Consider the following 27,221-nt stretch of genomic DNA (forward strand, 5'->3'; position numbering starts at 1 on the left):
TGTTTCTCCCAGTAGGTATCTGAGTTTTTTTGTCGTTGGTCATGTTTTCCAATCTGAAAAATAAATAAAACACTCGCACACTGTGGACTCTCATGCGAAAATTGTGCTTTATTGCACCAAATAAGTGTTGTGACGTTGCGAGTAACCTGCTCTTCTTCAGACAGAAGAGCAGGTTGCTCGAAACGTCACAACACTTATTTTTCGCATGAGAGCACACAGTGTGCGAGTGTTTTATTTATTTTTCTAGTATCTATTCGTCGCTCAGCACCTGCCCAACTTGGGTCAGGGATGGATGTGCATGTCATCTCCCTTTTTCCATGTTTTCAAACCTCCCACTGCACCTCATGAAGCACCACTACAGTCACATCCCCATCAATTCACCTTTTATTTGCAGAGCTGCTTATCCGGTACCATTTTAAACCCTCTATAATTGGTGAAACAGACCTGGAAATAACTTATTTCTTTTCACTCTACCAAATTTCTTTGCCAAAAAATAGCCGATGCGTTGTGAACTTGTAGACTGCCTATTTTATCATATTTCGATTATCGTGATAATATCGCAAATGGCAATATCTTTGGTCACAATAATCGTGACATGAAATTTTCATATCGTCCCATCCCTACCAGGCCATCCCATATAATTCCCCGGCCTTCACCCAGCAGACCACCATGTGACATCTGCTCTCTGGCCCTCCGCTCGCTCAGCGATTAGAGCACTCAGTGAATCCAGGAGATTTAGCTCCAATAATCCCTTCGCTAGCATGTCGCACAAAACACAGCCTACAGTATGTGACTGGGACCAGTGTTACTATGCCAGTACCCGTCTCCTTTCCCCCTAACCGCACGGCTACTCGAAGCCAGAGGAAACACTTAGCTAATCATTCGACCATTATGTTCATTAGTTCAGGCCCTGTCTTGACCTTCTCTAGACCCACTGTACTCACACACACGCGCGCGCGCACGCACACACAGACAGACAGACACATTTGAAACGTGTATTTATGTCCACATAAACAGAAGTACAAGAATGCCTTGTACAAAGGACATAAACAATGCCAGTGCAGTCAGATAATTAGGAAGACAGACAGTTACAAAGGGAATATAGGGCAGAACATTGTTATATACAATACTGTTGGTGAAACAGAGAGCTCAGTCAGCTGGTTACTCCTGCAAGCCTCTGAGAGGATCCTACAGGATTCGTCGATGCTTAGCCTTGCCTAGCCCAATGATATCTGTAATACTGCTGAGATATGCTGAGGTAGTAACTGAGCTGGTATCGTTGGTCAACAGCCTCCACCTCTTGCAGTCTGCACACCAGTCTGCAACAGAGGAGCAAGGTCAGCAACAGACTGGTCCATCTGCATGCTGTTCCAAGGAGCACTGCCTGACATCTACCTATTCAGGTCTAGGGGATGGGACTATATGCGATATTATCGTTTATCGTGATAAAAAACACTCTTGTGGAGAGTTAATTGATTGTGATATCGTTCTCCGTCATGCACTGGGATCAATTCACCTTTTATTTGCCAAGCTGCATATCCGGTACCACTTAAACCCTCTATAATTGGTAAAAGGTACTTATACTATACAGTCTTTTTTCCACTCTATCAAATGTCTTTGCCAATAAATAGCCGATCTACAAGCTCACCACGCGTCACAACGTGTAGATCTGCTATTTTTTGGCAAATGTTCCGCCCCAGGATAATGGATTTTGATTATCGTGATAATATCGTGATAATAGTGTAAATCGCGTTTTCTTTTGTCACAATAATCGTCCCATCCCTACTCAGGTCACATCTTTGAAACCGTATAAGGAGATGTTGTTAGGGGGAACGCATCACGACACACACTAACCTCCCCCTATATGAGACAGTGGCTCGGGTTAGTGTATGGCGTGATGCGTTCTCCTAACAACATATCCTTATACGGTCGTTGCCTGTACGCCATTGAAGCGTTCTTAACAGTTGGCATACTTGTCAAACAATCTGTAGCCGAGCTGTGAGATGGTCTGCTCTAGCTGATGATATTTTAACACTTTGGTTAAGAAGTCTTCCTCTAAGTCAGGGGTCTTCAACAGGGGGTCCGCGACCCCTAGGGGGTCCGCGGAGGTACTGCAGGGGGTCCGCGAAATTATTGCTTAAAAAAAAAAAAAAAAAAAAGGATTTCAAAAAATGTTTTTTCCTTTTTTTTTGCCATTTTCCACATTTATGTTAAAAAATAAATCATGATTCTATCCATTTTGAATAGCTTGAATACATGATTGCTATTGACATATTATTGACATTTGTTCTCAGTTAATAAGTAGTATGTTTAGAAATGGTTGTGGTACGGCCCACCCTGCTCGCTGTAACTTGTACATGTTTAAAATAAAAAATATGTCGTAGCCCCGACCCCCCCACCTTACGAGGTGTTAGGGGGTCCCTGCTCCATCTCCCCATCAGTTTGGGGGTCCCCGGCCTGAAAACGTTGAAGACCCCTGCTCTAAGTTGTAACCAAAGTTACAGCTGACCTCGAGAATGAACACCTCTCTATGGTTTTCATTAACAACAATGACATTAGGGGAGTTAGCTGAAATGTTAGAGAACACAGAATCATCGTTACACAGGCTAAACATGCTCGGCTTCATGCTTATATAGCATGATGGAGAACCTGAAGATGAAAGAGATATATTTTTATATCAAATCCACTATTCTGTCATGACTACGTAGAGACCCCTGTATACATGGCACCCTGTATAAAGACACACACGTGCGCACATGCACGCACACGCACGCACGCACGCGCGCACACGCGCGCGCGCGCGCACACACACACACACACACACACACACACACACACACACACACACACACACACACACACACACACACACACACACACACACACACACACACAGCCTCCACCCCCTGCTTGACTGGTAGGTGATTAGTTTACGCTGAAGCTGATTAAGGAAACTGTGTGTGTGTGTGTGTGTGTGTGTGTGTGTGTGTGTGTGTGTGTGTGTGTGTGTGTGTGTGTGTGTGTGTGTGTGTGTGTGTGTGTGTGTGTGTGTGTGTGTGTGTGTGTGTGTGCGTGCGCGCATGTGGGTGCGCATGTGGGTGCTTGTACGTGGCACTCGTGCGTGTGTGAGTGTGTGCATGCGTGAGTACGTTTGTGCGTGTGTGTATGTGCATATAGGCCTACACACTTGCAGGTGAGCTTAAGATTGACACAGTGGATGAGAGAAACTTTCAAAGAATCAACTTCCATTAAGTTGTCACCCAGTTGACCCATTACAGTAAGACTCTAAAGAGGCACACTGACCATCTATCAATCTCTGGTTCAGCCTTTGCCACTCAGTGCTTAACCTTGGAGTCAGTGTGACGACAGCGAGGGCCATGCATGCATTGTAGGATTGCCATTTTAAGAGGGTTTATCATGATTGAGATGTGGGGAAAGGTGGGGGGTTGTTTAGAGGACATCCTAGAACGCATGGTCTCAATCCTCAATTCTGATTGGCTGGTTTCCGTTTAGTAGATGTGGTAAAAGACACTGTAATCTACTCCTTAGATCAGCTCATCTCATTCACAGGTGTGTTATTAGTTTCTACAGCGATCTAATGAGGGAAGGGGAGCAATACCCGCAGGACGGCGAGTGATTGAGGGGATTCGGGCAGGGCTTGTAAGAAATACAAGCACTTCCCACCCACGCAAACCATCAGTGCTGGATTCTCGGCTAGTAGCTAGGCTAGCAGTTTACACAGGAAGTTCACAGACGTAGTAACTAAATATGACAAAAAAATTGAATTTCTATTTAATATCTTAGTTCTAATGAGATTGAGCAGTTAAGTTTTGTTTCTTTATGTGTTTGTTTGGAAAAAGTTTACATCTAGCTAGCCTTGAAACAGGAGTTCGTATCGCACGACCGCCATGGGACCGGGTTTGCATGGGTTTGAGCAGAGCGACTTATTTCGCCATTTACAACTACACAAACATCAGATTTCACAAAAAAAGTGCTTAATAAAGTCTCACACCTGTCTAAATACGGTACGGCAAACTATAATTACCCAAGTATCCTCTGTATTCTTTAATAAGAAGCCTTTTTATCCGATCGTTTTCTGTGTTTCCTTGTATTTCCTGGTTTTCCCCATGCGCACCAACCCCATCTATGGACACTGAGAAAGATATTAAAGAATACGGAGGATACGGGTAATTATAGTTTGCGGTACCATATTTAGACAGGTGTGAGACTTTATTAAGCAATTTGTTTGTGAAATCTGAATGTTTGTGTAGTAGTAAATGGCGAAATAAGTCGCTCTGCCCGAAGTTCCCGGACCCATGTAAACCCGGTCCCGTCATGTTTCAGGCTAACGTCTATAGCACACTCTCTTCTGGACTGGCTGAGTAAACAGGCACTGGTCTCTGTCGGGAAGTTGCTCTTCCTGTAGCCGGAAACTACTTTCTTGTAAATGATAAACAGTGTGTTTACATATTGCGTTTATCCAAGGTGCTTCACAATGAGTGTGCATTACATCCACCCATTCACACACACATTCATACACTGATGGCAGAGGAAACCATGCAAGGCACTAACCTGCTCATCGGGAGCTATTCAGTGTCTTGCTCAAGGACACTTCGACACTAACTCTGAGGGAGTGGCTCTGTCCAGCTCTGTTAGTTCATCTTCCCCCTTCGACCTCACAGTGATACTTCTAGGCTATATCTCAGCAGTATTATAGATATCATTGGGCTAGGCAAGGCTTAAGCATCGGCGAATCCCGTAGGATCCTCTCAGAGGCTTGCAGGAATAACCAGCGTCTGAGCTCCAGCTACTGAGCTCTCTGTTTCACCAACAGTATTGTATATTAGAAAGGCAGTAAGCCACGCAAGGTCTCACTTTACCTCTTTTTTATAATGGCGTCGGGTCACTACGCGCCTCAATCAGCCATTGTAAAATACTCTGTAAACTGCTACCTGTAGTGGCTTACTGCTTTAATTTATACCTTATCACGGATTCCATGAAAATGAAACGAAAGCCTTTCCCACTGGAGGTAACCAAGCTGTCTGGACTGAGAAGAACAGCCTTCTCTGTACCCAGTCGTCACTGGAAGCCTATTACCGTATATATATATATATATATATACAAGAAAGGAGGAGTTACTCTGACAGACAGTGATGTTAATATCATGAAACTGTAACACATTCATAGCATGTGTCATCATTCTTACGAGCTCTCCCTTTTTCAGCTCTCAGTAGTTTTACTGAGAATGTAGCAATTTTACAGCTGATTTCCACCATTTTAATACACTGTCCCCACACACGCATAGGCACACGTGCACGCACACACACACACACACACACACACACACACACACACACACACACACACACACACACACACACACACACACACACACACACACACACACACACACACACACACACACACACACACACACACACTTCCCATTCTTATTTCTCTATCATACACTCTCTCTCTCACTCTCTCTCTCTCTCTCTCTCTCTCTCTCTCTCTCTCTCTCTCTCTCTCTCATTCTCATTCTCATTCCCGGCCTCATCATAAACCCCTCTGGCAACCCATCTCCTCTCAGCAGTAATTCAGCAGTGAGGGGATTAGCCTTCGCCTGCGTCTCTTGGTCTTATCTGTGGTAGGCAGGGAGTGCCGTGCCGTGCCGTCACGCCGCATCCGTCCACACTGGCTCTCTGCAACAGGCTGGGCTGGTCACAAACACCCCCCCCACAATACCACTCCGCCCGGGATCTCCAATGCTCCTAGACCTCAACAGAACTCACCCTGACACCTGCCCAGATTATTTGCACACTTACTGTATGATCTTCATTCTTTAAGTACTTAAACCATACTAAACCCTACTTTTCGCTTCTAGCAATTTGCTATCCAATGATATCCAACATAAGGATGCCAAGAACTAAATGGTTCCCTTTTTACGCCAGTATCCCACCCCAAACATATTTTGTTTATTGCACGAACAAGACAGTTTTCACATAACACATAAACATTCTAATTGAATGGATCCAAGTGTATTTCCTGGCGTTGCAGTGATTGTTAATATCACCAGCTGACCCAAGCTGTTCCCTAGCAACACATTTCCACTGACAAGGCCTATAAACCGTTTTTACAGCAGCCTTTTTGACAGGTAAACACAGCCGAAAATAATAATGTGTTTCAGGTGGGTGTTACTGTGTGTGTGTGTGTGTGTGTGTGTGTGTGTGTGTGTGTGTGTGTGTGTGTGTGTGTGTGTGTGTGTGTGTCAGACAGCTCCTGCGCCACAAGTTTAAACCCTTATTAATTAAGTAAAAGTATCAATACTGCAATATAGAAACAATCTGTTACAAGTAAAAGTCCAGAATTCAAAATGTACTTGAGTAAAAGTATTACAGTACCAAAAGTAAAAGTACAAAATGTTTGAAAATAGCCGGTCTACAAGCTCACAACGCGTTTTGTAGTTGATTTAGTGGAGTAGTAGTAAAAGTATTGGAAATTGGAAATACTCGTAAAGTACAAATACCTCAAAATTGCACTTAAGCACAGTGCTTAAGTAAATGTACTTAGTCACTTTACACCACTGAAATAGATGCTGTGAAATGGGTCCATCCAGCTAGCAGCAACATTTCAAGCGGTGAAATTCTTGTACGTCGAGCGAGGTTCAACACTGTGGATGACAATTAAAACGTAATCATACGAAAATGTCAGCAGTCAGAGCAGAACACAAATAATCCAAATAAACACGATCGCACACTCAATCCAGTAGAATTAGGATTAGACGGCGCAGTTCTGTTCCCCGTTGACACGGAAAAGCCTCCGATGTTTGACAGCAGGGCCCTATCTAAAGCTGTGATGCTTGTCTGTGATAATCGATCCTTCCTGTTAACACGCCGCCGCCCTATCAGTCACCGCAAGGCGCCGGTGTTAACGGAGGCAGGCAGGGGCGTCACAAGGGGGGGGGAAGTGGGACTGAGTTAGTAGGGCCCAAGGTGGAGGGGGCCTTAATTATTTTGTATACTTTAGCTATTGAAAAAAAGCAGATATAGAAGCTCACGGCACGGCACCGAATGCCGCGCTGCAAGCTTGTAGATCTGCTATTTTTGAAAAGTTGTGTGTGCCAATCTATAAATATTATGTATTTTTAAGCGAATATTGTGTAACTCAAATTTTGCTTCTATAAGACATTTATAGAATCAGGTCAAAAATATTCAAAGACACATTTTCACGTTTTTTCAAAAATAGCAGATCTAAAAGATCGCAAGCGCGGCACTCGGTGCTGCGCTGTGAGCTTGTATATCTGCTATTTTTCAACAGTTAAAGCACAAAATAATGCGTAATAATGCGTTCCCAGTCCCCCCCTATGAAGAACATCATTGGGGGCCCACAGTGAATCCTTGTACCCAGGGCCCAGAATTTGGTGCGACACCCCTGGAGGCTGGGTCTGACAGGCTTGTTGTGATAGAGGAGCTCATTCATAATGTTTTAGCTGTCTGGCCCCCTCAGACGGCCTCAACCGTTACCCGTCTCCTCCAAAAGGCAAAGCTCCCAGCAGTTTGAAGGTTGTCTCCGACAGGTTTTAATATCTGGAGGGAGCGAGGGGGGAAGGTGATGTGGTTGGGGTGGGGAGGGGTTAGTAAAAAGGGCTGTCATTCTCCAGCTGTTCCCTTTGACGGGTACATCTTTCAGTCACATGCCGATGGCGGCGTCTCTGTATTCGAGACACACACGCGCGCACACACGCACACACACAAACAAACAGTCATGCAAGTACATACACATTTTGTGATCTCTAACACACATGCCCCCCCCCCCCACCCACACGCACACACACACACACACTCAGCATGATTTCGTCTCGATGCAGACTGAGCGTCTATCCGCTGGATGGATTTTGCCCTCAGACGCGGCTGTGGCTGCGCATTCCAATGACCTTGTTCATAAATCATGAGCGTGTGTGTGTGTGTGTGTGAGAGTGTGTGTGTGTGTGTGTGTGTGTGTGTGTGTGTGAGAGTGTGTGTGTGTGTGTCTGTGTCTGTGCATACTTATTGTGTGGTTAAAGCACTGACCTCTCAGTTACGCTTCATTTATACTAATCGCACGAGGGTATCGCGTGCCAAAAAGAACCGATCTAATTACAAACTAACGATATCAATTCTTACACACGTGTGCGATTTTTAAATGTTTGGTTTGCTTTGTGTAGCCTACATGGTGCATGACGATTAGTTTTTTAATCTGTGGGTTCTCATATCTCTCTCTTTTGGTGGTGTGCTTGTGTGTGCATGTACAATATGCGGCATATATGCGCCATGTCAAAATGTGCTTCCTCAGTCTCTCTCTTTCTTTGTTCCTGTCTGTTTGTGTTTGCAGTTCTGGAGCTTATGTGGCAATGCTCTGACGCCCAAACGAGGCGTTTTTGGCAAAACCGGGGATCTCCAAACCATCCTCTGCCTTGCCTGTGCGAAGGACGAGGTGACATATTCCGGTGCCTTGAACGGCGACATCTATGTGTGGAAAGGGGTCAATCTAATGAGGACGGTCCAAGGAGCTCATGGGGTACGTTGTATGGGTTGTGATCTGAGCCGAGTCTAGACCACTGGTTCTCAACCTCTGGGTCGGGACCCCCAGGGGGGTCCCCCAAATTATTTTGGGGGGTCCCCAGATGATTCGCTTAATGTGCAACATTGTTTTCTCACTCAACAGTAAACAAACCAAAATAAAGATTAAGTGAATAAAGGGTATATTCACATTTCTAAAGTGACAATTTGAGGACCTTTTGATATCTCTAAAATGACAAATTAAACATTGGTCAAATTGTCAAATATTAGAGGCAGACATTTGTGAGCATGTAGATCGGCTATTTTCACAATAGAACCAACCGTGTTATACGAAATGTAATGCCTCAACTCTTAGTGCTCGTCAGGGTGGGAGGGGTCCCCAGTGAAAATATGGTTATTTTGGGGGTCGCGGCCTGAAAAGGTTGAGAACCACTGGTCTAGACCACTGGTTCTCAAAGTCATATCCGAGGACCACCAGGGGTGCAAATGGAGCCTTACGGGTCTGTAACTGTGTACAAATGGAACCTTTTGTTTGCATAATATACACTCTCAGATTTAAAGGAGCTATAGTCAACTTTTTCTTGAAAAACTGATGCCAAAATAAAAATAATGTTTCGAAAATATTTTATCAAAAAAAATTAAGCTTCATATGTGTTTCTTTTCAAAAATGACCACAAAAAGTGTAAAGAAATGATAAAATAATCATTTTGGCCGTTGTCAGGCTGACTTCGTTTACATCCCTCTTCTATTCTTTTATATGGATATAGGCAATTCTCTTGCTGCCTTCAGGTATGGCATGGAAAGGGTTCTTTCACCATAGTAAAAACTGCATTCATGGTCTGGAGAGGGCACTTTTTATAGACAGTTAAAAGGGCAGGGGCTCAAGCCCCCTTTTATGTCTATATGGATATAAAAGAATAGAAGAGGGATGTAAACAAAGTCAGCCTGACAACGGCCAAAATGAAAAAGTTGACTATAGCTCCTTTAAATTAACATTGATAGGATGTTATACTGTAGATTGGCGTTCAAAAGATAAATAAATCAAATGGGGATCCGGGGGTCCTTGAAATTGAAACGGTTGAGCAGCACTGGTCTAGACTTCTTATCAATGTCTCTGGAGTGCATACTGCGTACCGTATCACCCACACACTGCTGTGGGGCCCGCGACAAGGAGAATGCTAAACAGCCTCGCGTACACATCACGGCATGATCATATCGCGCTGTGCGACTCAGGCTGGGTTTCACGTTTCCTGCAGCTCGCGCAGGTTTTGCCAGAGGCAAGCTGTTTGCACGGTGCACACACTCAAGACACAAAATGTTCGTTCTGCTTTGGCAAATAATGATGCTGTCATTACTCATTAGACATTATCCACAATGTGCGTTCTGTGGACAGCAAGCATACACTCCTCTGGTCTTGTGTTATTCAGCCACGCTACTGGACCGTATTCAGTGTGTAATTGTCTTAACCCATTTCAGAGGGGCTGACATGCAGCCCCATGGCTTCATTTCAGGGACGTGCAGAGAATGTGCAGAGAGGCAGGGGCTGAAATTTCTTAACGGGCACTTTTCGTGAAAATACCGAAAATAGCAGACCTCCAAGCTCACAACGCGTCGCGCTGCGACGCGTTGTGAGCATGGAGGTCGGCTACTTTCGGTGCTTGATACCACACTGAACTAAGCATGGATTTCTACACAGAGAGGGGAATTCTTATTCTTTCAACATAAGATGCTGCATTCAAGTTCAGGAGAGTTTGGAGGAGGCAATTCTCTTGCTGCCTTCAGGTATGGCATGGAAAGAGGGCATTTGCATTTCTTTCACCATAGTAAAAACTGCATTCATGGTCTGGAGAGGGCACTTTTTATAGACAGTTAAAAGGGCAGGGGCTCAAGCCCCCTTTGATGTCTATGTGTGCACGTGCCTGCTTCATTTGAATCTGCACAGTGGAAAAGGATCAGTGTTTACTACACAGAGGAGGATTAAATGATATCTATGGGTTCAACAGCTGGGTGGAGGATGGGGAAGGCTCTGTCACTATGTGATACACACACACTGCTGCTGTTTTGCTCATTGCATTCAACTGTTCACTGTGTCATTGGGGCTTAAAGGGCAACTTCAGCAATCTTTAACCTGAATAGTAGGACATGTGAGAAATCTGACTTAACATAATGGGTTCTGTGGGTCAATAATAGCTTGCTGCCTTGCTCTCATAGGCGCTGGGAAATTGTTGCCTGCATCTTCACTGTCAAATGGAAATCTTTTATTTCCAAAGCTGTTACTTTTCAGGATATGGAAAAAAAACAATGGATGTTCCAATTGATCCAGAGTAGTTAATATTTAGTCACAAGCTGTTATTAATACATTTAATTGGTTAAATATTTATTAAACCAATGAAACAATATACAACGAAACAACTCGTTGCATCTGGTGTGATTTTCCTCCCCTCTCACTTCCTTCACAGGTGTTACCAATGATACTAATGAAGGCTCTGTTCCATTCCAGTCAAACAGAGTGAGGGAGTTGATACTGTTCATGTTGGCTCACTGGAAACGCTGTTTGAAAGTGTGGTCCAGTTGGGGGTTCCAAATGACCCCTTAAAGGTGTGTAACTCAACTCTGAGAGCATACAAATGGAACCAAATGGAGTGGACCCTTACGGGTCCATTTGGTTCCATTTGTATGTTCTCAGAGTTATGGGGGTCCTTGAAATAAAAGGTTTGAGAACCACTGTGCTACATGAAATGGAACAGAGCCCTCATTAGTATTATTGGTAACACCTTTGAAGGAAGTGAGAAGAGACCCAACTTCTCTCCAAAATGGCTGCTGTGCATATAGCCTAGTATTATTGAACTTCTAAACTCTCATTAAACAGTTTCATGGCTGAGCGGCGGTGCGACGCTGTGTGTAGTAGTACTATCTTGTACCGTGTACAGTGCAGATCCACGGTGACAACGTGTCATTTCCTCCAGTCAGGGATTTTCAGCATGAATGCCTGTGAGGAAGGCTTCGCCACCGGGGGCCGAGACGGCTGCGTCCGGCTGTGGGATCTCAACTTCAAACCAATCACTGTCATCGATCTCAGGGAAACAGACCAAGGATATAAAGGTGACGTGTGTGAAACTGTCTGCCTCGTCTTAATCTCACCTGAGCTCATCAAAACAGGGCTGCAGTGCAGAACACAGTCGGTGTTTGTTGACCTGCTGCGAAAGTACAAAAGCACATAACATAACGTTGTTGTCCGGTGGAAACCTCGTATCTCCAAGTTTCAAATGTGTACGTTCTTTCGCAAAGTAAAGCCCTGCTTCATCATGCAAGGCAGTCGCACAAAGGTAGTGAAAACAGCAGATCTACAAGCACACAACGCCTCGCGGTGCGAGGCGTTGTGTGCTTGTAGATCGGCTGTTTTCACTAGTTTAAATCATTTTAAAAATGATAAATGCAAAACGAACGGTTTTGGACATACAAGGTTTCCACCCGACAACGACGATAAGTAACATATAACGACAGCCTCCTATGTCGTTTAATGAAAAGATAATTTTTTTTTGTATTTCTATTCTCCTTACTAATTTTCATTTTCCTTTCCTTTACGTCCGTCTTCTGTTTGATTGGTCATTTTGGACCAAACAGTAGCTAGAGGTGAAAATAGCCGAGGTGGGTAATGTTGTGGAGGTTGGGCGTATTATACTGTAGTCAACTCACCCGTGTCAGTGTGTTCGTAAGGGAGAGTATTCTTTGCAGGTCGTCAGTCCGAGTGTATCAAAAAAGCAACTGGGTTAAGCACCGTTGGTCCGACCAGGTTAGCATTTCACCAGGTTAGCATTCACCCGCGTTAGTTTTACTGAGGTTAGGGTTTAGGGTTAAAGTTAGGTTTAGGTGTATCTCCGTCCCCCAGACTTTCGTCACCTCCGCGCAGCCAATCACAAGCTTCCACTGCCTTATAGGGATCCCTGGCTAATACGACAAATATGCCTTAATACATTATAATTGTCCTCTATAACTACAATGTAAAATTAAAAACACCTTAATTATTTTATTTCTTCTAGAAATAGCTAATCTTTCACTCAACAGGGGAAATAGCCGTCGCAAGTTGATGATGTCATAAATGTCATGTGTGATGTATCCCTATGGAATTTATGGCATACATGTGAAAATAAAAACAAACTTAATACTTCCTATGGTTAATATGAGCATTGAATCAATATTTCAAATGTGTTTTTTGCACATGCATGCCATAAATTCCATAGGGATAGATCACACATGACATTTATGACAGAAAGAAATAAAATATTTACATTGTAATATTTTACATTGTAGTTATAGAGGACAATTATAATGTATTAAGGCATATTTGTCGTATTAGCCAGGAATCCCTTTAACCCAGTTGCTTTTTTGATACACTCGGACTGAACGACCTGCAAAAAACACTCTCCCGTGTTCGTACCAGTCGCCACATCGTTCACTTCCTCTTGTCGACAGTTCAGCCCCAGCATTACAGTTATGTGCTGTTTAATGTACAGTACATAAAGTAATGTCATGTTGTGGGCAATGGATTTGTACAGCACATGCCGCTTCCATCCTTTCCTCTCTGTTACTGAGCCCGGAATCGCAAGATTAGCGTGACAGTGTGTCCTTCCATCATATCTGCTGTTCAAATCCCTGTCCTAGATAGTCATTACATGGCTATTTACAATACCTTGTAAGTTCCCCTGTCCTGTCACTTATACACCCGCTCTGTGTATGTGTGTACTGTATGTGTGCGTTGGGAGGTAGGCCTGTCACAATTATTACATAATAATCGCAATTATTGGACATAATCGCAAATTAATCGTTTCCATGTTGATTCAAATGTTCATATATTTTCAAACATTTTCAAAAATAGTGGAAATAGCCGATCTACAGTACAAGCTCACAATGCGCCGCGATGCAACGCGTTATGAGCTTGTAGATCGGCTATATCCACTATCAATGATATTTTTTAAGTATAAATATGTCAAATATGTCAAACTTATCTGCCATGTGCACAATTAAAATCATAGTCATAATCGTAAAATGTCATAATCGTGACAGCCCTAGTTGTGGGGGGGGGGGGGGGGGGGGGGGGGGTTCCTTGGTCTGTTTGTTGGTACCGTTCTTTTGTTTCCTGACCGTATGCTGGTTTTTCCGGTGCGTGGAGCAGGCCTATCGGTGCGCAGCGTGTGCTGGCGGGGGGACCACATCCTGGTGGGCACCCAGGACAGCGAGATCTTCGAGGTGGTGGTCCACGACCGCACCAAGCCCTTCCTCATCATGCAGGGCCACTGTGAGGGCGAGCTGTGGGCGCTGGCCGTGCATCCCACCAAGCCCCTGGCCATGACCGGCAGCGACGACCGCTCTGTCAGGTAGGAGATCACTAGGGATGGGACCATATGAAAATTTCATATTAGGGCATTCATCAAATATTCTGATATTCGAATATCCGAAAATCAAAGTCACTATTCGACGTTGTTCACCAAAGTCGAATATTCGCTTATATTATTTTATTGTTTTCTAAAATATATAGTTTATAAAACTTGGCTAGATAGGAAGTCATAAAAATGAGGGTCAATGCCCCTGGTGGATGAATTTGTTAGGCTGTGACCCTCAAAATAAACATATTTGAACTGGAGACCCCCACCCTGACAAGCACTTGGAATTGTAGCTATTACATTTAATGTGACTCGTTTCCTCAGAAAAATATTGTGAAAATAGCAGATCTACATGCTGCGAGGCGTTGTGAGCATGTAGATCGGCTATTTTCACAATATTTTTCACAATGTTCGCCTCTTGCTTACTTAATATTTAACAGTTTGGCCAGTCCTGTCGAATATTCGACTATTCGAATACTTTGAGGTCGAATAATTCGAATACTCAAAATCACTATTCGTGAATGCCCTACCATATGAAGATTTCATATCGCGATTATTGTGACCAAAGAAATTGCGATTTACAATATTATCGCGATGATCAAAATATCCCCAACATCCCTTGTCCTGGGGCGGAACATTTGCCCAAAAATAGCAGATCTACGAGCTCACAACGCGTCGCAACGAGGCGCGCTGTGAGCTCGTAGATCTCTGAATCAATACAGGCAGTTGAACAAATGCATTATTCATTAATTAATATGAAAAAAAGAGGGGGAAATCAGTGGCACTCCAGTCATTTACATTTGTGTCAGGGGCTCATACAGAAACGTGATTCAAATTAGATTCAGATTTTTGCGACCGTCAGGGAGCAGTTTACTATGAAAACCTCCACCGGCCGGCCGTCCGTCCGTCCGTCCGTCCGTCCGTCCGTCACACGTCACACGTGACCATCAACAAACGTCACACCTTTGTTGATGTTTAAATCGAAGAGTCTTGGTCAAATACTTCTGTTGGTTTCTGCACTGATCATTTATACAATTCAGCTGTGTTTGCTCGTGTCATCATGATGAGGTCATAAATCAGCCATGCCCAAATATAGATTTTACGGGTTTACATGCTTACTCAGTTATTCGTTATGTGAAAGTCCTATGACGTCTATGATATCTGACATCATCATACATACATTCCCTTTTATGCCCATAAATGGAGATCCCCTCTGTAGAACCAGCCACTGACATCACTGTAATGTCAGGGGAACCAAATCCCTTTTATGCCCATATATGGAGATCCCTGTGATGCCAGGGGAACCAAATCCCTTTTATGCCCATATATGGAGATATGGAGATCCCCGTGTTGCCAGGGTAACCAAATCCATTTTATGCCCATATATGGAGATCCCTGTGATGCCAGGGGAACCAAATCCCTTTTACGCCCATATATGGAGATCCCTTATGTCATCAATATTAAGCCCATATCTGTGAATATCTTTGGGTACCAGATGTCTCCATATATGGTTAAATGGTCCGATATACATCACTGGCCAGAAGACCAAGAAATGGTGCAACCTCGCCCTTTGCTTTTCTCCCTTAGGCATCTTACTGGTAGGTAGTTTAATGAGGAATGCAGTATGGTGGTAGGTAGGTAGTTATGGCCTTTGATGTAAGATTTTCACTTTCTAGGATAACTATATTTGCTATTCCCAGATGATGCCCTTTTAGGGTACCCCTCATGCCCATATATGGAGATCCCCAGGCTTTACTAATTAACATAAGTTTTATGCCCATATATGGAGATCATTGTCCCAATGTCATCAGATATATGGGCATACATGGACACAGGCAAACTAGATGGGCTGTATGGATATCCAGATGTGTGATGTAAGTGTTTTATTCCAAATGTGGCACCCCACAGACATATTTCCAGAAACAAAATCCCTTTCATGCCCATATATGGAGATTTCTGATGTCATCAATCCCAGGCCCTTTAAAAAACATGGTTGCTATGGTAAACAGTTGGTTGCTAGGGTAAACAGTTGGTTGCTAGGGTAAGAAAACATGGTTGCTATGGTAAACAATTGGTTGCTAGGGTAAACAGTTGGTTGTTAGGGTAAAAAAAACATGGTTGCTGTGGTAAAAAGTTGGTTGCTAGGGTAAACAGTTGGTTGCTAAGGTAAAAAACATGGTTGCTATGGTAAACAGTTGGTTAGTAGGGTAAACCTTCAATGATTTTGACATCTTGTTACTAATCTGTCGGTAGATAATGCCGGTCTTATATAAGGGTCATTTGTGTACGGTGTGATGTCATACTGATGTCAGCAGTGTGACAGGAGATAAGCGACCAACGGTCGCTTATCTCCCGATTAGGGAGTCTTACTGGTGCTAGCAGTGTAGGGGAAGTGATTTCACCAATGTAATCAAATTCAGTGCATACAATATTACGCCAGTTGTGTATGTATGCCATTGATACAGAGTAACTCCATTGTGCATTAGTGATTTACTCCCAGCTTGTTGCAACTGTATCAACATCTTTTTGCTAACTTTGTTTTGGTTGTGTCCCTCTAGGATATGGAGTCTTATAGATCATGCCCTGATAGCTCGCTGTAACATGGAGGAGCCCATACGCTGCCTGGCAGTGAGCACTGACGGCATTCATGTGGCTCTGGGCATGAAGGATGGTTCTTTCACCGTTCTCAGAGTCAGGTGGGCACTGGATAGAACACACACACACACACACACACACACACACACACACACACACACACACACACACACACACACACACACACACACACACACACACACACAGGGGTGTCACACCAAATTCTGGGCCCTGGGTACAAGCATTCACTGTGGGCCCCCCATGAATGTTCTTCATAGGGGGGAACTGGGAACGCATTCTTTTGTGCTTTAACTATTGAAAAATAGCAGATATACAAGCTCATAGCGCGGCACCGAGTGCCACGCTGCGAGCTTGTAGATCTGCTATTTTTGAAAAATCGTGAAAATGTTGAATATTTCAAATCCTTCTAAGGTTTTTTGAAAAACCTATGTTTCTATGTCAGTGGTGCTCAAACCTTTTCATGTGAAGGACCCCCAAAATGATATGTATTTGGCCACAGACCCCCATTTCAAAATATTTAGTTCCAGGGACCCCCAGAAGCTAAATCGTTATAAATGTTTGCTTAAGAAATAGATATATTCAAAGATATATTCAAAGCAGCACTCTGTGCCGCGCTGTGAGCTTGTATATCTGCTATTTTTCAATAGCTAAAGTATAAAATAATTAAGGCCCCTCCACCTTGGGCCCTAGTAACTCAGTCCCACTTTCCTCCCCTCTTGTGGGGGTCATAAGCGCCCTACTTCCGTGTTCACAGCCAACTGCTTTTTACTGGGCGACCTGATGGTGCTTATTGCCATGTACAGTACATGTATGTAACCAACACATCCTCATATCGTCATTGTTGTGTGCATGGAAACCTTGTATGGCCAAAATCGTTACTTTTAATTTACTAAGAAATAATAATTATGGAGATAAAAAGGTTTTTGGAACTTCTTACGAGTTTAACACAAAGGCACAACGTTGCTATAATAACCCATTTATATCTTAGGGCGTTTCTAAAAACACCTTCTAAAACCCAGGACATTTATGTAAGTGCCCTCCTTAAACCTGAGCATTTTCTGAAAAACATTCACACAAAAGAGCAATGATCAGCCTCTGTATAGCAGACAGAAACGAGGAATAAAAAAAGAAATAAAAACATTTGAGAGCTTGAAGGTAGGGTAAGTGATATTTTGTCTCCCTGTCTCTCCAGAATTATTGAATGCTTTAACCAGTGAAAAATAGGTGCCGCGCTGTGAGCTTGTAGATCTGCTATTTTTGGAAAAAGTTGTGAAAATGTGTGCAAATCTTTGAATATATGTATTTTCAAAGCAAACGTTAGTAACTCAAATTTTGCTTCTGGGTGGTCCCTGGAACTAGATATTTTGAGATGGGGGTCCGTGGCCAAATAAATATAATTTTGGGGGTCCTTCACATGAAAAGGTTTTAGAACCACTGACATAGTAGTCTCTCAAGAACAGACTAAGTGAGCTCCAGTTAAGTGAAAAAGGACCTTTTCTTTGACGATGGCTGGCCAGATTGCTGACATAGAAACATTGTTTTTTCCTTAGAAGGATTCAAAAGACACTAAATAGAATCAGGTCAAAATTCAAAATTTCAAGATTTTTCAAAAATAGCAGATCTACAAGCTCGCTGTGAGCTTGCATATCTGCTATTTTTTAATAGTTAAAGCATCCACTAATTCTAGGCCTAAATGCAGAAAATGTGCATTTTCATTTCAGGTCGGAATACCAATTCTATCCAATCAGGAGAGAGAACTCATACAGGATGAACAAGTGAAATTGGAAGTGATGTCACAAAGAAATGACAGAATTGGAACTGGAACACTATAAAATGTTTCTGTTTAATAAAGAGCTGGAGATGGGGAGACATCTGTTACTGAACAAAGGTTTTTTTTAATTATTTTATAGCAATGATTACTGAATATAGAGACAAACAACTAAGATCTTGTTGTAGTAACCATAAAATATCGCTACCTTACCTTTAAACCTTTGCCTTTTACAGAAAATGTCTTTCATTTGTCATATTGTATTTTGTATGAAAATCATGACAAATGAAAGTCATTTTCAGTAATAGCCAAAAGGTTTAAGCTTTGGATATGGCTTTGGCATTTATTGTTTCTTTTTTATTATTTGTCTATTTGCTAAAGAGGCTGATAAATAAATAAATATATATATAACAGAATCTAAAATGATGTCCATGGTGCTTCGGGCTCAAAAGGCAGAAGTACACAGATGTGCACCAGGTCTTAATACTTACACGTTGCATCAGGTCTAAATGGGATGAATTGAAATGTCTGTTCTATACATTTATGTCTATGAATGCATTAGTCAAAGGGCAAGTCCTTGTTCTCTTATTAAAAATAAAAAAACAGTGTTTTTCATGTATATTCAGCGACAAATTGCTGAATATTTGGTGTCGTGTGCATCCGCTCACGGGAGCATTCAAACACGGGTCTTGTCGAATCTGAAAATATTCATTGTCCGACTGGGACCGTCCATTTGAAAGATACAGGCTTCCAAGGGCAGCATGCGCCCAGCCCCTCTCCCAATACACAATCATTTCCCTAAAAAAAGGGAAAGGCTGTTTTGGTTATTGTTAGGTCATGACGTCCATCGGGGCGACGAAAAACCATAACTCGTCAAACTCGTCCCATGGCTGTGAGTTAAGAGATTTTACTATGTGCAAGAATGCTTGAGCACTCCGATACGAACTCCAACATTTCTTTCCTTTTCAATTGTCCCCAGAGACATGACGGAGGTGGTCCACATCAAGGACAGGAAGGAGGCCATTCATGAGCTGAAGTACTCCCCAGACGGGGGTCACCTCGCCGTGGGGTCCAACGACAACTCTGTGGATATCTATGGAGTGGTGCAGAGGTACAAGAAGGTGGGCGAGTGCTTCGGCTCCACCAGCTTCATCACACACATGGACTGGTCCACGGACAGCAAGTACCTGCAGACGAACGACGGCAGCGGTAGGCGGCTTTTCTACAGGATGCCAAGTAAGTACAAGAGCTAAATTCTCAGTGATAATAACAAGAAGGTCCAATGTTTGGATATCATACTGCTGCTGCTGTATTGGACCATTATTCACACATTATTTACGCAGCCACTACTCAGTGGAATGCTCTGCCAGCAGATCTGAAATCCCTGAATTCCCTACTAAAGTTTAATAATGATCTTAAATCGTGGCTTGTTGGCTTCACTTAAATTCCAATTGGACTTGGATGAATCTGTCCCCCTGGCTGGCCTGCCCCTTGCTTAACCGATGGCTCACTTTCTTGTTGTGGCTTTGTTAGGTCCCTTGTCATATGTCTACTGTTTTTAACTGTTTATATTAGTTTTAAACAGTATACTTGTGTTTTTATTCATCTCTGTGTACAGTATGTGATCAAATGGTTCATGTGCTGCAGATTTAGTTTTAGTCATAGTCTTTTGAATAAAACATTTATTTAGTTTTAGTCATCTGACATTTTTTACTTTTAGTCTAGTTTTATTGGACTAAATACCATAAGATTTTAGTCGACTAAATCTACCGTTGATTTGTATGTATTTTGGCGGCCTTTATGGTGTCGTAATGCCCGATTTTATACTTAGCTGATCGACAAGCTACAGTAAGCTCTGTGACGCGTTGTGAGCTTGTAGATGTGAGCTTGTAGATCTGCTATTTTCAGAGCGCAACACTCGAACGCACCCAAGCATAAAAGGAATTGTCTTTTAGTTCTACTGGATCTCTTCTCCACTATAGTCCCTCCCTAACATTCTTTGTGTTTTTTATGTATTTATTAAATTGTCAAAATATTTAGTCTTAGTTTTAGTCATCATAGCTTAGTTTATAGTTTTTATTCGGTACTTATTTCGTTTTCGTCAGTGACAAGAAAGGTAGAAATGTAGAGTGTGATGAAATGGCTTTTTTTATTTCACTTAATTTTTTTTATTTAACAAGTATAGAATTAAAGGACATTGAACAAACATATAACACACAAACAACAAAAAAATAAAAAATAAATAAACAACATATAATGGTAGAAAGAGGTCCAGGTGTTCTTCACTGTTCTGTTGTAGAAGCATGTGAGATATATTATATATAGAACATTTTTTACAAAGATGAGCAAGATAAAAAAAAAAGACAAAAGCAATACTATCAGAATAAAATAAAATATTGTTTTTTTGTTTTTGTTTTTTTCCTTCCATTTTTTACATTGAATATATACATTGACGACAAATACAAAAATAAAAACAATGGTATGTATGTACATTGCAAAAAAAGAATGAGTACAGATAAATAACCAAAACAAAACAGAGTAGACGCTTTTGTCTTTCCTCCTAAGTCTTATCATTGATGAAATGGCTTGATGTGCTGTTCAGGTGGTAAGGAGGTGACCAGCAGAGAGGAGCTGAAGCTGGTCCAGTGGTCGTCGTGGACGTGCGTCCTGGGTCCAGAGGTCAACGGAATCTGGCCCAAGTACTCTGACATCAACGACATCAACTCTGTGGATGCCAACTTCAATAACCAAGTCCTAGTAACAGCCGACGACTATGGATTAGTCAAACTTTTACGATACCCATGTGTAAAAAAAGGTAAGGAACAATGCTGACCTGCTTCAGAATCGAAAATACATGCCAAGCGTCTTGTGTGTTTTATCATGTGTTTCAAGCAGTAATGTTGATATTCTTTCCTCTTCATTTTAGGTGCGAAATTCAAAAAGTATTTAGGTCATTCAGCTCACATAACCAACGCCAGATGGTCACATGACTACCAGTGGGTGATCACCATTGGTGGAGCTGACCACTCAGTATTCCAATGGAAATTTGTTCCAGAGAGAAAGAAGGAGGCTCTGCATATAGCACCTCAGGGTAAGATTGTATTACTTTTCAATGTTTTGTTTTGTTTGTTTTATTTTCACACAAATAATTTGAAATTGATCAGGCTGGCCCATAAACTATATTTGAAGTTACTGAGAGAAGATGATTAGTTGGCAGTATATGTGCGTGTATTCCAGAGAGATTAGAGAATGTATTTGAGAACTGAGGTCATTAGTGTAGCTGAAGGGGGAATAAAGATTATTGGATTGTCTAGTGTTATGGGTGTGGATTTGGGAGTTACTCTCAAAATATGATTTGAAAGGTATACGGAGCATAATTATTTGAAAGTCAGGTGCATTTGTGTAAGTGAAAGATTAGATAAAAGAGTTTTTAAGAAGAGCAGATGGATCCAAGTGTAGCCAGTCTTAAAAAAAAGTACTTGTTAAGACAATTTTGCAGTAAATTAGATATACATAAATGGAACTGTACTGTAGTATAGAGTATAGTATAGAGTAAGATGCAAGCCTGATAATGGAGCACCCTTCATTGATTAAAAAGGGAACATTCCCTGCGTCGACGCCGGCACGACACGTTAAGAGTCATATTATTTACTTAAAGCGCAACATCAACACATTCCCAATCCTATTGTTCTATTGTTACAGATGTAATTGAATAAATGAGCCTATTACAACAAACTCCCTAGAATCCATAAAAGTGTACAAATCCTCATAAAACAAATACCACCCCAAATCACAAGAACACAGACCTTAAGGAAAAGAAAACCACCGCACAGTTGAATGAGTCAGCAATACAAGCTACCTACAAAAAAGGTTAAGAGACCAGAGACCTTCTCAGCGCCTAGTAAAATGAGTTGCCTTGAGCCAGGTGTCTTATATACCACTTATAAATACCTACAGTAGACCATACTCAATGGGGGCAAAGCTTTGAAAGAAAAAAAGGAAGAAACCAAACAACAACAAAACATTTCCTGAACAATCGAGAGTTAGTCACCACTGTTACAAACATGGCAACTAACTGCATACAAGACATGTGGAAATATGATAATAAAAGATACATGAATAAAGGGTGGCCAATGCCATGGATTGTGTCAAGTTTCACCACAGACTCAGTGAAACAACATACAGGCTCTACCATAACTGAAGGTCGGTGAGAGAGAATGAAGGGAACATGTTCTGACCTAGAGGGATCAGTGTGGTCAGACATTCATCCAGAAATGCAACACGGTGCCTTGGAGCAGAGCCCCACTCACAGAGAAAGGAGAGATGAGAGGAGACATCATCTTCCGACATTGAAGCATGCACTGCTGGCACTGGAGGACGCACAGTTCAGTGACTGAGGCTGGCTGGCACATGAAATGGACACACATCACACATCACAGACTTGATCCAGCTGCTCAGATTATGGTTCTGACTAGAAGCACTGGCTCAAAGGCTTCACAAATGTGTCTCTACTGAGAGCAATGAGTTACCACGTACAGCCTGCCAGGAACACGTCTCAAAGCTGTATGGAGCTAGATTGAATGACCCAACGCTGCTTGCAGCCATCTAGCCTTGGTCGCACATACTGTGCGCATCTTGACCAATCAAGATGTATGTGAGGGGGAACGAGGAACTCCAGTCTCTGGGCAGGATAGTCGCGTTGCAAACTGCAAAACCGTCTCTTCGCCAGCAGGCACTTGGAACCGTGCCCAGACCATCCAGGGAAGCAACGGTGGAGAGGACAAACGGCCTGTCAAGTCTACACATTAACAGGTGCTTCCAGATATCGGGAATCTGGGGTAACTAAATAATATAACTCAATGGTTCTCAAACTTTTTAATCTCAAGGTCCTCCAGATTAATGTGTATTTTGCCCCAGACTCCCATCTGAAAATATTTTGTGCCGGTGACCCCCATACAAGAGTTGTGTTGTTAAAAGGTTTCCAAAATCATCAATATTCTTTGAAAATAGCAGCTGCACTAGCTCATAAGGCGCTGCATCACTGCATTACATTCAACAATTCACAAACACATTCACACACCAACTGTGCAGGAAATCATGCAAGGAACCAACCTGCTCATTGGGAGCAGTTAGGGGTTCAGCTCAAGGACACTTCCACACACAGTGGGGAGGAGCTGGGAATCGAACCGGGAACCTTCCAATTCCAAACTGCTCTTTCCCTTAAGTCACTGACACACCTCTCTCCAGAGAATCCTTAAAGGGGAGAGGTGATGGTGCTGTAAGAGGTTTATAGAGGGGGCAGAAGGAGAGGTGAAGGAGGTGTAGCATCCGTACTGTGCACTAGTCCAGTTTACACATTAACTGTCAGGTAATAACTACAGTATGTATAGTGACAATTCCTATATACAAACTACAAACTATAGAGGCTGCTGTATAAATGACTCTGTTACACATAGGCTGGCTGAGATTTTCCAGTGCCTTTCGAGAGTGAACTCTCAACACATTGTGAAGTGTTATATTATGTAATTATTTCCACATGTCTGGCTCCTCGCAAACTAGCAATACTGTATGATTCAGGATAAAAATCTGCAATGTTGCCGCTCAAATTGGACTTGCAGAATAAGCACTCATTACTACACCCAAAAGCATAATTATAAGTTGGCCCTGTCCAAACAAACCCAGAATACAATTGTTTCAATTCTAGTATACTTGCTTTTCTATAAGACTCTCCCTTATAAGATATTTTAAAAAATCCATCGAGAGTGACTGTAGCATGTAAAGCTTACTTAGACCCGCAGATTTAATTTTCATCCACAGACAAAGAGAGACGCCTTTCCATTTAATTTTCCTAATGGACCTTGCGAGTTACTGCCCTCAGCTGCCTGCCACGGCTGCTTATTACCTTGTCTTGGCACAGCTCTCTCTCTCGCTTTCTCCCTCTCTTTCTGCATCAGCATTTTTATGAATTTCTCTTGAGTAATGTCCCAGCGGAGGCGAGTTGCCAGATAAATAGCAGACGTCATTGTGCCCGGCAAAACTATTGTTATATGATCCACTTTAGTTTTGACTGAAGCAGGATGTTTTATTTTTTACTCCAGTTGTCACACAGTGAGATATCCGACATTGATTGATCTGATTGTGTCACACCTGATGTCACGCTCCATATATGGCCAAGACATCTCCATATATGGAGCTGGCAAATACCTCTACATCTGACCTCACGGACTCCAGATATGGATATAGCTGACCTGTTCTGACATCACAATGATGACTCGACCAGCCAGATCAATACTTTAACTCCTGCCTCTTACCTGTGCCGTATTTAGAAGCTCTGATGTTTCGGCCCGACCTCGCCCCTTAGGGCACCTCTCTCCAGAGAAACGCCCATGTCAAAGCGCCAGCGCTCGCCCAGCAGTCTGCCGTCACCCAGGCGGATGCGTGCATGCGCCCATGCGCTTCTTGCCCTTAGGGCCTCTTATTAGTTAATCTGGTCTGACCAAACACTTACTGTTCTTGCAGAGATTTTGGCAGATTCTAACAGCGAGGAGTCAGACTCTGACCAATCGGACGTACCTGAGATGGACTCCGAAATCGAGCAGGAGACACAGCTCACATATCGACGACAGGTCAGTGATGAGACGAGTCCGATACGTTTGATACACACTCACACTCACTCACTCACTCACTCTCACACACGCACGCACGCACGCACGCACGCACGCCAGCACGCACGCACGCACGCACAGCACATAGGGTATAGATGTTTTGCAAAATATCTTATATACTGTTAAAAAAGGACGAGGGGATCAGAGAACTCAGAATAAAGAGGAGAGGAGCTTAAAGTTAAAACAAAAGTTTATTCTATAAAACCGACATGTTTCGACCTTGCAGTCTTCTTCAGGGCATGAACAGTTCTTTGTGTTAAAACTTTGTTTTAACTTTAAGCTCCTCTCCTCTTTATTCTGATTGCTCGGATCCCCTCGTCCTTTTTTAACAGTGTTTTTTCAACTGATCCTGGTAGCACCACATACTTTTTTGGAGCGGTGAAAGCGCTCCCAATAGACAGGTATGTCTGTGGCTGGCTGGCTGGCTGGCTGGCTGGCTATGTGGCTGGCTGGCTGGGTATGTCTGTAGCCTGGCAATACCTTGAGTGGCCACACAAGTTAAAGGAGGGGCGCTGTTGTGCAGGCACAAACACACACACACACACACACACACACACACAAACACACACACACACACACACACACACACACACACACACACACACACACACACACACACACACACACACACACACACACACACACACACACACACACACACACACACACACACACACAGATTCACCGCTCCACTTCGAACCGAGGTTTGATTTTTCTTATATATACTGTTTCATATTCAGGTTTACAAAGAAGATCTACCTCAGCTCAAGGAGCAGTGCAAAGAGAAGCATCGAGCGATAGCCATGAAGAAGAGAGACCGTGCACCGGCCAATGGAGTGAAGCTGCACTTTGTTCATGGGTAGGATGACACTAAAACGACGATAAGCCAAAGAAAATCACTCTAAACCAGGGGTCTTCAATGTTTTCAGGCCAAGGACCCCTTCGCTGAGAGAGAGAGTTTAGCAGGGGCCCCCTCTACGTATTGTATAAAATTGTGTTGCAGATTAAAAATGTTCATAGATTTCTGAGACAGCTTGACAACAATATCACCAGTGTAGGTTGTTGGTTTAATGTGTATTTTTAGACATTGAACGACTTGAACCGTCAATGCTTAGTCTGCTTTTCTTTTCACTCTACACCAAACATCTTTGCCAAGAATAGCTGATCTATGAGCTTGTAGATCGGCTATTCTTGACTAATGTTCCACACAGAATAGGGATAGGGTTCAAGTGGTTAATGTAGAAAAAACATTTTTATCACACAAACATTTGGAGGACCCCCTGTAGTAACTCTGAGGACCCCCTAGGGGTCCCGGAGCCCCTGTTGAAGACCCCTGCTCTAAACCAAGTGCTAGCACACAACAAATACATATTGAAGTCGGCCTAATAATTCTTTGTCTGGTTATACATTAGCTTTTGAAAGAACAGTCTTCCTGTGTTGTCGTTTAGCTACAGGGGCTATGACTGCAGGAGCAACCTGTTCTACACACAGACAGGGGAAATCGTGTACCATGTGGCCGCTGTGGGCGTGGTGTACAACAGACAACAGAACACCCAGCGCTTCTACATGGGACATGACGATGACATCCTCTGCCTGGCCATCCATCCGCTGAAGGACTACGTAGCAACCGGCCAGGTACTTTAGCTCAGTGGTTCTCACACTTTTTCATCTCAAGGACCCCCAAATATAACATGTATTTGTCTGCGGACCCCCATCTAAAAATATTTTGTGTCAGGGATCCCCCATACAAGATTTCTCTTGTTAAAATGCTTCATGATTTATAGATCTACAAGCTCCAAACACGTCACAATGTGACACGTGGTGAGCTTGTAGATGCATGAGTTTTTTTAACTAATTTACCGCCTCATCCCTATGTTCCTCTCCACCGGGCCCGATAAACCTGATAATTTTATATGCTTTAATCGCTATAAAACATTTAAAAGTATAATCGCTGTTTATCGCAAATCGGGCTCCAATCACCTGCGAAAAAGCGCTTCCGGTCGCATTTCCGTATCCTGTTTGATCAGGTTTCCTATAGGCTACGTGTTAGCTTTCATTTAAACAGTAGTAGAGGGAGCTCAACGATGGAAATGTATTTATTCAATGGGATTTGTTATTTGAAAGCTGTAATCGGGTGTACACACGCCAGGTACATGATCCGTGCACAGAACGTGCGCGATGTGCAAGCACACGCCCACGTTAAAAGGTAAGGACAACGTGGCAGTTAACCCCT

The 27,221-nt window shown here is 42.8% G+C and overlaps 1 protein-coding gene across 2 annotated transcripts in view; it reads left to right on the top strand.

Moving 5' to 3' along the window:
• The window catches only part of eml5 (EMAP like 5), a gene marked incomplete at both ends in the record, with an annotated part of 96,418 nt that overhangs the window by 23,864 nt on the left and 45,333 nt on the right, over positions 1 to 27,221 (top strand). For both annotated transcript variants that reach the window (XM_080750741.1, XM_080750742.1), the window contains 10 exons: positions 8,371 to 8,556; positions 11,525 to 11,660; positions 13,732 to 13,933; positions 16,498 to 16,635; positions 19,303 to 19,559; positions 20,926 to 21,138; positions 21,250 to 21,414; positions 24,843 to 24,949; positions 25,729 to 25,847; positions 26,437 to 26,623. In XM_080750741.1, coding sequence (XP_080606867.1) covers positions 8,371 to 8,556; positions 11,525 to 11,660; positions 13,732 to 13,933; positions 16,498 to 16,635; positions 19,303 to 19,559; positions 20,926 to 21,138; positions 21,250 to 21,414; positions 24,843 to 24,949; positions 25,729 to 25,847; positions 26,437 to 26,623 — 1,710 coding nt within the window. The remainder of the gene's footprint in view (positions 1 to 8,370; positions 8,557 to 11,524; positions 11,661 to 13,731; positions 13,934 to 16,497; positions 16,636 to 19,302; positions 19,560 to 20,925; positions 21,139 to 21,249; positions 21,415 to 24,842; positions 24,950 to 25,728; positions 25,848 to 26,436; positions 26,624 to 27,221) is intronic.

Source organism: Nannobrachium achirus (assembly GCF_963921795.1).
Source record: "Nannobrachium achirus genome assembly, chromosome: 20".
In the NCBI taxonomy this organism is placed as follows: domain Eukaryota; kingdom Metazoa; phylum Chordata; class Actinopteri; order Myctophiformes; family Myctophidae; genus Nannobrachium; species Nannobrachium achirus.